This window comes from Corapipo altera, unplaced genomic scaffold, assembly GCF_003945725.1.
Source record: "Corapipo altera isolate COAL_440 unplaced genomic scaffold, ASM394572v1 201, whole genome shotgun sequence".
NCBI classification, from domain to species: Eukaryota; Metazoa; Chordata; class Aves; order Passeriformes; family Pipridae; genus Corapipo; species Corapipo altera.
The window spans coordinates 1,638,643-1,650,810 of NW_020884940.1; the positions used below are offsets into that span (position 1 = coordinate 1,638,643).

Sequence of the window (12,168 nt, forward strand, 5' to 3'; positions counted from 1 at the left end):
TATTTAGTGACATTTGTGCTCCCTCCCAGGGGACTCCCTGCAGACAACCACAGTCCTGTGTCCTCCTCGATCCTTTTTGCTCCCAAAATGAACTGATGGGCTGGGGGTGCCCTCTGCCCCCAGGGGCCCAAAACTGCCCCAGGGACCCCACTGCTCTTGGTGCCCTCAACACACAAGTGCAGCTGCTGCTGGTGACCAGCGATACCTGAGATCCTTCCAGTTCGCTATCACAGGACCTTCAGCAGTGCCTGGAGCAAAGGTGACATCTGTTAATGTCTTCATCCTGCCAATCTGTCCCCGATGGTGCTGGTGGGAGACTCATCAATCACCCAGAGGCCTCTCAAGCCGCTCTACCACTGTGTGTCTGAGTCATTGAGGGTCATCATAAAAGATGGCCCATTTTTCAGCACAGATGGCAAGTTTTCAACCACATGCTGCCCCTGGTTTAGGATTTCTCCTCCTCAGCTTTGGAATTTTACCAGCAGATGGCAGGCCGGGATTGCACCACGAACAGAAAGGAGGGAGAACATCCAGGGCAGGCAAGAGCAGGACGGAGATAAGCAATATTTTTCATGCAGGCGAATTTGGGAGAGCAGGACTCCATCCTAGAGCACCTGCTGCGCAGCAAATCTCCCACAGCCTGGGAGTGGCCTTGTCCCCTCCAAGCAGCAGGGAAGGCTGGTTCATCAGGACACTGTTTTTGTTCCAGCCTCGCCGGGGTCAGAGCCGGTGCCGTGTTTAACCGAGCAACCCCAGCCCACGCCTTCCCACAGACCTTTTCATCGTGTTTTCTTCTGCCTGAAGAACAAGGATGAAGGGAGTGCTCGGAGAGTTCGGGGATTTCCCCTGCAGGGTAGATCAAAAGTTGCCAGGATGTGTTAGAAGAGTCATTTAGGCTCGAGAAAACCCTGGGAAAAAAAATGAAGCTCCAGTCCCGAGCTACTGCTCTAATCACCATGTTGCTGTGGGGAGAAAACCCCACGGGCCTGAACCGATGCCCTCCCACCCGCTCCGGCTCCCGTTTGATCCGCAGAGATCAGGAAGTGTTTTTTTTCCACTGTCTCTGTTTTGTTTTACCACTCTAGCCCGCGGGGCCGGTTTGTGTTCCTGCCTCCCACGGAGGGTAATTTGGTTCCTCTCTCTGGCCGAGGCCACACCAGAGCGCTGAGCTCCCACCGTCGGGTCAGGGCAGCCCAGGCTCCAGCGGGACGACCCGTCATCAATAGCCCCATTATTGCTCTTGAAGTTGTTCCCCGCTTCCAGACGGATGCTGCATTACTCCACCACAGCTGCAGTTGCTCCCTTCCAGCAATTCCCCACACAGCACTTAAGGAAGGGATTTATGGGCGGTTTTGAAAGGCATTTTGGAGTGAGAAAGAGTTATGGGAAAGGAAGCTGAATTCCCACCATTCCCCAGAAAATTCTCCCAGCATCTTTCACGAGAAGGATCATTTACTGGTCCTTTCCTCAGAACAGAGACAAGCTCTCAGCTGTGGCTCTTTGTTTAGTCCAAAGCGTTTCCCGATGGCGAGATGCCACAGGGGTTATGTGGCCCTGCCTGCAAAGGGTCAGGAGACCAAGGCAAGCCCTCGGCGTCTGTCTGCAAGGATCTGCTGGACCCCATCTATTCCCTGACATTTTTGAAGACCCTTGCAGCTAAATGAAATGATTTATTCTCAAGTGACGGATTATTGCCAATCTGAGGTCAAGCCTTGCTGACTACCCGGCTGATTTTGACTCACATAGTGGTTTGCAAAGTAAAAAGTTTTGGGACCAGAGTCTCCAAGAGCTATAAAACCACCAGAGGGGATGTCACCTTACCTTTTTTTTTTGAACCTTTTCAGGAACAAAAACTCACCTGCTGCAAAACTAGTCACCAGTGACCTTTAGAGGTCCCTTCCAAGCCAAACCATCCCATGATTCAAGCAGGCTGGATGAGCAGAACAGATTCACATCAACACTACATTTGACAGCCAGGACAGGGGTTTGAAAGACTTTATTTGACACCTTTGCTGATGTCACAACTCGTGAATCTAAGAGCACTGCACAGTGTAAAGTGAGGCTGGGCTACTCGCCGTGAGCTCTAACGTGCCAACCAGCCACAGGAACAGCCGGGGTCTGCAAGGATCCCCCTCCTCTGACTCTATCAAAAGGGAATACATTGTTCCTGGCTGATTCTGGCACTTCAGGACAAGGGTGAGGAGAAGTAGCGGAGGCATTTCTGTGTGTTAAGTGCGATGACTTTCATCAAAACAACTGGGAGGGACTCACTTTCAAAACAATAGCAGATACATATGTTGACATGCACATGGCAGATGCAATCTGCAGGAAGGAAAACACCAGCTCATCCACACAGCCCAACCGGCTGTGGTGTTTGACCTGAGGCATGGGAAGAGCCTCTCCCATTCAAGAGAGATCTTCTCCCTCCTTTTTACCTTTCTTTGCACTGACCTTTCCACGTTTTTCTCCTTGAGTGTCACAGTGCTTCAGAGGTGGGCTAGGGGTGGGCATGCAACTGGGTCCAGGCTATTCTGCATGTGTATCCCAGCAATCAAGGCACAGATGCAGGTAGTGGGGGCCATTCAGGCAAGGGGGAGCACTGGGAGACCCTGCCCTGCCTCCATGAGACGTGGCACAGAAGGGTGGCTTGAAAATTTCAAGTTTCTGTTCTTTATGCCCAAAGAAGAGAGGAAGGGAGGACAGCCAGAGGAGCAGAGGCATATCTGCTGCATCAGTTGTCTAGGGGCACACAGGGTAAGGCAGAAAAAGCTCAGACTCAGTACAAGTGCAGACCCAGAGCTCGCCGAGGTCTGCAGTGACACCTCAGTGGGTTTTGGTCCCAGCCCAAGAAGAGGAATGAGTGAGACCCAAACATGGTGCTGGAGGAAGAAAACAGAGACATTGTAGGAGGAGAGGGTGAGGGATGCTGGGCTAAGGGACAATGAGGGAGGCACTTCAAATGCAGGCTGCTCTGACCCATTCCCCGCTGTGCAGTCTGGTTTCAGCAGGGGGTGGAGGTTTCAGCAGGGGGTGGAGGAGAGACGGCTCCAGCAGGGAGACTGGCAGAGGGAAAAGGCATTTTCTTCTCACTTTGGCCGTCAGAGCCTTCCCCTCTGTGACAGATGTCCCTTTGAAATCCTCTGTCTCGCCTCTTCACACCTCAGTGAGGAGCAAGGGCTGCACCCAGGCGGCCTGGCCAGCTGCTCCGGCACAGTTTGTGCAGGGACCCAGCACAGGCCCTGCAGACACGACTGGGATTTTCAGCGGGGCTGTGGGAACGAGCTCTGTTAAGCTGTTGCCTCACTCCACCTTAAGGGCACATAAGTGGGAAGAGCTGGTAATGCGGTGAGGAAAGCACAGGGATTAGCAGGCAGCCAGTTCGCTTTGGGAGTTGGAGGGGGCTCTATCCTGCCTTGTGGGTGCCAGAAGTGCTGGGTGAAGGGCAGGGGTGAGCTGTGTCTGTCCCACCACACCAAAATTAGGTCCTGCAGCTGGGGGACACATCGCAGGGAATCAGCACGAGCAAGTCTATCTGGCAGCTCCGAGTTCCCAGGCAAATAAGACAGTATTTCAAGGCTGGCTGTTTTCCAAAGGAGAGCAAGGCTGGGCTCTGCAGAGGGGTTTGCTGGAGGAGGAATGGGCTTAGGATGTGTGTGTGCCCCCTCCCTCGTAGCTGGAAGGGTCTGGAGTACAGCCGCGTGCAGACAAGTGCATCGAATTGGATGTGATTTACGTCTGCAGGCATCACGAGGGAGAGGACGTGTGATGGTGAGGCGAGGAAGGCGGTGCGAGGAGGGAGGGAAGAGCAAAGAGAATTTTCTCTATGGATCCTTGGCTTCTGCAAAGCAGGAAAGATGCCTTTTCAGCCGAGTTTGTTCTTAGGCCCGCGGGCAACGAGTGCTGAAGAATTCCTGTCTCCGAAGGAGAAGGGAGGGTCAGAAAGCCCCGATTTCAGTCGCCCAGGAGCGGCAGATCCTGGATGTCCCAACCCTGATCCCTGGTCCCTGAGCAGCAGCGCCCAAGACAGGGGGTGCTGTGTAAGGTGGTGGAACTGGGATGCCGGCAGAGGCTGGGGAGAAGAGGAATGTTGCGATTTGGCTGCTCTTGGACGAGCCCTCTCTCAATACACCCGCTGGCGATGGCATCCTGGGTACGGCTGCTACGGCTGCGGACGAGCCCCCACCTCGAGCCCTCCGGCTGGAAGAGCCCATCCTGCTGGCCAGGAAGCTTCGGCGGGACGGCAGCATGTCCCCCGGGACACGGCGAAGCGGGGCTGGCCGCACAGCAGGGCTTGGGTAAGCCAGGGAAGATGCAGTCAAAACTACCGGAGCGGGAGCAGCCTCCCTCCTGGGGATCTGCACGGGGCCGGCGGCGCTGTGGAGGAAGGACCACGGCCACGTCTGGATGGGCAGCAGGGACGTGGCCACAGGCGAAGGCTCCATTTCTGCCACGTAATTATTCAGGTGGGAGAGGAGTCGCAGCCGGATGGGGTCGGTGGCGTTTTGGCCCTCGAGGACGCCCAAGTACCTGACAACTTCAGTGAGGCACTCGCGGAAGCCGATACTTCTGTAATCCACAGCCAGAGCTCGGGCATCCAAGAAGCCTGCAGGGAGAGGACACGGGTGACAGTAAGACCATGCAGAGCTCAGGAATGCGCTTTGATTTCAGTACCCTCTCTAATGCACTGTGTATTTCACTTGAGGCACTTTGCTGCCGTGTGATATTCCTGAAGCAGACAGCCAAGTGGGTGTCCCAAGGGACTGGACGTTTGTGTGCATGAGAATAGCATCTGTGGTTATCTCACAGGGATAAACCTGCCAGGGTCATGAAACCTCTTACCCCAGCATGTGAGACGAGTAAGAGGTTTCATTAACTGAGCTCAGGAAGGAAGAATTTTTTCCCATTGGATTCAATCAGTTATCACTGCTAGAGACATTACTGTGGGCTAGACAGGCTCTGGGTCCTTCTTTGCAAATGGACCATCCTTGGTCTTGCAGAACAGCAGGACACTGTGTCTCCTCCACACACAGCTTAGCACCACTTTCCTCTGCCTGGCTCCCAAACTTTAAACTTCCTTTAAACCAGTGTCTGGCTGAAGGACACAGGGCAGTGGCAGAACCAAAACCACTGGACCAAGAAAGCTCAAAACCACAGAAATCAACAGCTGACAGCTGATTTTTAGGCTTCTACTCCCAACTTGCAGCTTCATGAGACGATAAGCAATAAAGCAGAGAAATGTCACAGCACAGTGAAGCACTGGACCACTGTGCTTGACGGGGTTTCTCGTGACAATACAGCCCTTTGTTGCAGTGCAGTCAAACTGAATATCTAAACAAATGTTCCAGACCAAGTTACAGCTCTGAACCAAAGCCTGGATGCCAGCAATGTCCCCAGCAAGCCAAAACTGGGTGGTAAGCAAGCCAGAGGCTTCTTTACTGGAGCTGTGATCTCCATCCTGTTAACTGGAACAGGACAGAGGGTCTGTACTGAGGTCTCAGTACAAATAAGACCTTTGTTGAATTTTGCACAGGGCTCCCTCTCTCTTCTTATAACAACCAAGAGACGCACAAAGAAAAAGAACAGAAAGGGAAAAAAAGCCTTGTTTATTTGCAGAGTCCTCATGCAGAATTCAGCCTCTGCAGGAAATGTATCCCAGGGAGGAGGTAAAAAGTTTAATATCCTTTTCCTGAAAACAGGCTCCATTTCTGAGCAGGACTAAGCTCATCTCTGCCTGAACAACTTTTTAGCAGGGGGTGTGACAACACCACCACTGCTGTCCCTGTGGGTCTGAGGCACTCGCTGTCTCACACACCCCAGTCTCCCAAATGGATGCATGGGATGCTGACCCATATGTCAAATAACAGGGCGGGGAAATGTCCATCTGCCCTCCCTCAGAAGATATTTCCCCTGGGAAGCAGGCAGGGCAGCATTTGTTTTGGTGCTGGCTGGTGTCAGCTTGCTTCTGCGGGTTATGGGGAATTTTTCTTCCAAGTTTCCACCTTCCCCTCACCCATATGCTTTTAAGAGCAGTTCTTACCTGTCCCTCCAGTGGCATGAAGCATTTTTAAGTGATCCACTGTCATCTGTAGAATTTCTGCCTTCTCCAGCTTGGAAGACCCCTGGATGTTTGGAGCAGAAAGAAAAAGCCATTCATCATTTTATGGTCTAGGGCTTTGTACCTCTCAGGAGCCAGTGTTTGACCAATGATCTCCTCCTCAAAACCTGAAGCCCAGGAGTTCTCAGGTTGGTGTAGTGCATCCATCCAGACTCCACTTTTCACATCAAGTGAGTACAAAAAAAGAGCTCCTTCCCAAGGTACCCCAACACAGATTGAAAATCCCTATTTCTGTGCTTCTTCATATCTGCAAAACACTTTCTAGATTGAATTTATCCTCCCCAGGGCTGCTGAATATTTGCTAATAACGTTTTACCACCCCAGTTTCACCACCTACTTACTCCCTGAAGTGATGATGATAAGAAAGACGTAGCGCTGCTCCAGACTTTCTCCTTCTGAGGGTTCTACCCCAAACACTGCTGAATGCAGCCTGCACAGGAGGAGATCAGCACACACACACACACACACACACACACACCTGCTTCTCGAAGGCAGTGGGCACCAGGCGCCGCAGTTCCGAGAGGCTGCTGTTGATACGGTCACGGCGCCGCTTCTCAATGATCTGCAGGAGATTTCCAAGTGGAGAGAAGAAACCACAGTCATTTACAGCCACAGCTCACGGGTCTAAAGCCCTCCAGGTTGAGAGAGGCGCTTTGAACGGGGCCATATATGTAAATGTTCAGGGTGCAAAAGTCGAGCAAAGAAGCGTCAGCTGACTGGTAGGATAATCCCAGGTGAAACCGCTCTCCTCCAGTCCCTATCCCCACCCTTTTCTGCCAGATTTGAGGCCAAACCTCTGCAAAAAACTTGGCTGTGAGGAGAGTCCTGCAGGAGATGGAGTGGGAAATGGTGTAAAGGTGATTTTGCACGGTGTTCCCACAGGAAGGATGTGCCAACAGCCCCCCACTGCACAAAGGGCGATATCCCTGGCACAGAGCCGGGACCAGCCTGACCCCCTGCCAGGGACACAGCACAACCACCCTGGTAATCGTAAATGACACTCACCCCTCTCCTCTTCTTCCTGGCTTGTATCTGAGATGTTGTAGTGGGAGACACAGACCTGGAAACATGGCTGGAAAGGAAGAAGAGGGAGTCATTTCTTGCACTAGCTGGAGAGAAACCTCCATTGCACATATGCTTTACACACGTTTGCCATCTGTAGTTCCTCCTCCCCCCCCAAAAAAATATCTTCTGTGGTTCCCATCTCATTTTTACCCACATCACAGAGCTCAGGAATTGGGGACAAGGAGCCAGAGACTCAGATACCACTCTCCTTCCAGAGTGGTAGGTCTGAGTCTCCTTCCAACCTGGACAGATTTCTGCACCAAACTGTCCATTCACTCCCAGGCTCACTCCTCCTTCAATCTCAACCCGTGTCAGCTTCTCCACAGGGCTGGAAAAGCAGCGATCCAAGCTCTGGAGTCATGGCCTTTTTTTCCTCCATGTGTGAACCTCCCAGCTCTCGTGTCTGAGCCTGCCCTGTCTGCAGGGCTTTGCATCTCAGAGCCGCGATAGCACGAGCGCAGATCTGAGCTCCCACCCAGGGAGGGCTGGCTGCTCCTCAGGGTGAGGCCAGCGGCAGCACTGATGTGGTTTCTGAAGGCCTTCCCAGAGAGTCACTTCCCAAACCACAATTTTTGGGGTGGGCTGCGATGTTCCGAATGCACGGACACTCCTGAACCAGAGAAGGGCCAGGACCTGGGTGGGGGCAACACCTGGCAGGAGGTGATGGAGGTGGGACCCTGCCTGTTTCCTGACAGCCCCAGGGACCAGCTCTGCTCAAGAGAAGAGGGACAAGGGGGGGCACAGACAAAGGAAAAGGGCCCCACAAACCATCCTGTGCCTGGCAGGCCTGGTTGAGGCTAAAGGCACCAAAGTCTGCACTAGACATGCACGGGGAGGCAAAGTTCAAGCCCTAGGTCCCCACAGAGGTGAGGTCTCAATAACGATGGATAACCAGGCGTGGGAAACTTCCTGGAGCAAGACCCCTTGGCCTGGGGGGGGAGGCCAGCTGGGCCACCTTCCGCCCTCCCCGAGCAGGGTTTCTCCCTCTGGAAAGTGGAAGTGGCTCAGGACTGTTTCTGTGCCTTACAGAATGCAGTGCAGGGATGTGAGCACGCATCCATCTGCAGCCCTGGCCGGCCCAGTGCGCCGGAGGGACCGGAGCCCGCGTCAGACACGCAAATCTGGGAAGGGCCACCTGGGTTCACCTCGTCAAATCAAGATGCTTCTCAGTTTGATGAAGCATTTTAATAGGAGTCCATTAATGACATTCCTGCACAGACAGCGCTGTCTGCAGCAAGCCAAAAACTAGACCAAACTCAGCCCATTAAAAATACAGTTTGTTAGGCCCAAGCGAGGCGCTTTCAGAAGTGGTTTTACACAATCAGACGAAATAACACGTTCTTCTGCTGCCTGTTCCACTCATCTCCATACAGGTACCCTATTTGAATGTCTGCTGGGTGGGCTTTCTCTGGGCACAGGTGCTGGCTGGCTCCACAAGTACCAACACGTGTAGCCAGCGTACGCAGACACACATATGATGAGCACGTATGATTGTGAAAACAGGCTGTGTGTGGACACTGGAGTGTTGTACGTGCAGGGGGTGGGTGCTGAATTTGCCTGGCAGCGCAGGAATGCGGAGTAGGCACTCAAGGAGGAACAGTGCATTTTGAAACTCTCTTTGCAGAGCGGTCCAGACACATTGCTCTTTGTGAGCCGCAGTTCCAGATGTGGATATCAAGACCCAGCTTACTGCAAAATGTATTTTAAAAATACGTTTGACTGATTTGAACCACATAAAAGATAGTGTAAGTATATTCTCTGACGATCAAAATTTCTGCATTGTTCTTTTTCTTAACTTTATCACTTACAGCCCAATTTTGGCTATAAACCAAGCGGTATCTTGCACTTCTGCAGTGACCCCAGAGCCTAAACTTGCTCCACGCACTGATCCAAGCCTCACACCCGGCGTGACTCATCTCCACACTACAGGAAAACTGGTTTGCCCAAACCACTCAACCGGTGGGTAATGGGCTGGGAACCCCAGCCAGGCAGCCTGACTGCCTCCCTCTGTTCTAATCACTCCTCCTCACTCCCCACCTGGAAGTGTTTCATTTTCCTGGATCCACCAGCATCCTATGCAAGATGGCATTACTTGGGGTGTAACCTCATCAGGGCAGGAACAGCTCTTTTGGCCATATATTTGCGTGACATGAGGAACAACATACACATATACAAATACCACCAGATCACAGCCAGCCTGGTTCTACGACTGCCTTGAGAAGACAAACACACATTAGAAGCATCAGAAAGAGATTAAAAGTTCATCATTACTGTTCACTGAAATAAAATATTGTGACAATTCCAATATTTTATCCCTCGGGGTACTATAGACTCTGTGTGCTGCACTGATGTGAAGAGGTGGGATATATTTCATCTGCAGCAGGAAAGTAGATTAAATATTGATGCGCTTAGAAACTGCATAAGGGGTCAGGGAATTTCTGCAGGACATTTTTTGGATATGCCTGACTGCTGCAACTGTATCAGAAGCAGACTCATGAATTTAGTCCCCTGAGAACCTGAGCTTGGCACCAGGCAGGCGGCTTCTCCTCTCAGGGTGTCAGGCAGCAGGAGGGAATGAATTAATTGCTGGATGCAGAGAGAGAGGGACACGGGGCTACTGCAACAAGAGTTCAAAAGCAATTGATTTTTGGATGAGAACAAGTAACAGAGACTTTCCTTCATCCCTTGCACCGTCTGCACCCTCGGAGCCCGGGCATGTCCACGAAGGGCTGACAGCCTGGGAACCCGGGCTGCGAGCAGGGCTGGGGATGCCCTTTGCCAGCAGAGCTGCAGCCCAGGGGAGTGCGGCAAAACCTGCGGACACCGCCCGAGGAACCACACACGGGTCCTGTCCTCACTGTTCACTCACCAGCAGCAAAGCCTCAGAGCTGAAACTGCAGCTCAGCAGCGATGGGACGGAGCCCGAGAACTGCGATGCCGAGGGGCACAGGGGCAGCCTTCCCCTGCTCGGGCTCCCTCCCTACCACATCACAGCCCCAGCTGGTGCGTTACGAATGCATCAGCAGAGCAGAAGCGTTTCTCATGCAAAACCTCCTGGTTTCTCATGCAAAACCTTCTGGTTTCTTCCACATTCCCTGAGAGCCCTCGGATTGCAGGGACCGCAGGGGTACCAGGCAGCTGGCAGGCACCTTTGCTCTGGGGGGCTGCCCCAGCTCGGGGTGCAGAGACCCGCCAGCACCTGGGCTCCCACTGCCCTTCTCCCACCTGGCAGAGGAAGGCCATCCCGCTGTCTTTAATGGGCATTTTTCCTGAACGCGATCAGCTCCTAACGCAGCTCTAACACTTGTATCACCACTTGGGTTTCCTTGCTGGGTCAGTCCCGCCGCCAGCACCAGCCCACGCCGGCACACGGGAGTGATCCTGCCGGCCCCACGCAGGGCCAGCCCGGCCCCGAGGGGTTCAGCGAGGTGCCGGGGGAGCCGGTGCCCTCCCGTGCCGTGCCCCGGTGCGGCGGTGGCAGAGCCCGGTGCCCTCCCGTGCCTTGCCCCGGCAGGCGCCGAGCGCTGCCGCCCCGAGCGGCTCGGGGGGAGCTGCCGCCAGCGCCGTGCGCGGTGCCGGGACCCCAAAACCCGCGTGGGACGGAGCCTGCCCTCACCTGTACTCCTCCTCGCGGCCCACGTCGATGGTGCCGTCAGACTCGGTGTCGGACGAGCTCTCCTCGCAGAGCCGCTTCATCCTCGCGGAGGGAGAGGTCGGTGGGCTCGGCGAGGCTGCCCCACGCGTGGCCCCGGTGGCCGCCGCCGTCCTTCCCCTGCCGTGCTCGGGGCAATGCTGTCCCTGCCCGGGCTCCGCTGCTCCGGCCCCGCACAGCTCCTCCCCTGCCCGCTTTGCCTCTCCCACCCCCGGCTCTCCTTCCCTGGCTCCCTCCCGGCACGTCCCCACCTCCCGGGTAATGGGTTAATGAGCCACCATCTCCCAGGAGTGACGGATTACGCGGCCGCGCCGGCGCTCCCCGGTTCCCAGGCCCCCCCCCCCCCCCCCCCCCCTCCGCCTCCTCCCGCTCGCTGGTCGAAATCCCAAGTCTTCCTGTAAAAGGAACAGTCTGTGTGAACCGTCTCATGTCCCCCCCTCCTGCCCACGGCCCCCCTTCCACCCGCTGCACATTGGCCTCAGCCCCAGTTTAAAGGGACCAGTGACCTCACTGGCAACAGAAAACCGTGGGAAAGAGATGGGACTGATAAAGCCTTGAGTTGTTTCAGGGAAAAATCAACATCCAGCCCCACACGCACACACATGTCTGCCCGGCTCTGCGCGGCGCAGGCACTTTGGAGGTTTATGATTCAGATGGAAACCAGCTTATTCGAAACACGGTGCTGTTTGAGGACGCCGCTCAAAGGGCCCTCGACTGGGATTAATCAGTGGCCACGGCCAAGGGCCGGGGTGGCAGCAGTGGCACCGCACTCTGAGGCGTCAGGATGGGTTCGGCACCCCGGCACTGTGCCACGGTGGTCCCGCCAGGAGCTCGGCCCCCTGCCACGCTCCCACAGCCTTGGAAGCGTCTTCCAAGTGCCAGCTCATGGCGCTGCCAGGGCATTTGACACCTACCCTGTAAAACAAAGCGGCCAAAGCCCAGCTTTAAGGGTTTATGGCACTGGGATGAATTGCTGTTTTCTTGTCTCATTCCACAGTGCCGGAAACTCTGACCCACAGCCCAGCATCTAGGGAGCATCTCCCTTTCCCAGCGCTTGCGGGAAGGAGGTAGGAGTCTGTTTTTCAGAGCCCTGCGCTGCTAAAATCCCCCAAGGCAGCAAAAACGTGTGCGTGTGGGAGAGAGAGAGAGAGCGTGGAGGAGGGAGAGCGCTGAAGTGGAGGTTCCCAGTACGAAAATAATGCCTTTTTATTTTGAAAAAAATAATCAGCGCTGAGATCTGGCAACACGTGGGTTTCCCAAAGCCTTTTGCAAAGACCATGGTGGCGATAACAGCCCGTCGCCGCTCGGGCCGGCCAAGCCACCCCACCACCCGTCT

The 12,168-nt window shown here is 54.5% G+C and overlaps 1 protein-coding gene across 1 annotated transcript; it reads right to left on the reverse strand.

Moving 5' to 3' along the window:
• Positions 1 to 1,979: 1,979 nt before the first annotated feature.
• HEYL (hes related family bHLH transcription factor with YRPW motif-like) lies at positions 1,980 to 11,146 on the reverse strand. Its single transcript, XM_027661144.1, has 5 exons — positions 10,797 to 11,146; positions 7,121 to 7,187; positions 6,594 to 6,677; positions 6,038 to 6,119; positions 1,980 to 4,603 (listed from the first exon to the last, which is right to left on the reverse strand). Exons 1-5 carry the CDS (start codon positions 10,874 to 10,876, stop codon positions 3,936 to 3,938), a joined length of 981 nt encoding a protein of 326 aa, XP_027516945.1. The 5' UTR covers positions 10,877 to 11,146; the 3' UTR covers positions 1,980 to 3,935.
• Positions 11,147 to 12,168: the final 1,022 nt, after the last annotated feature.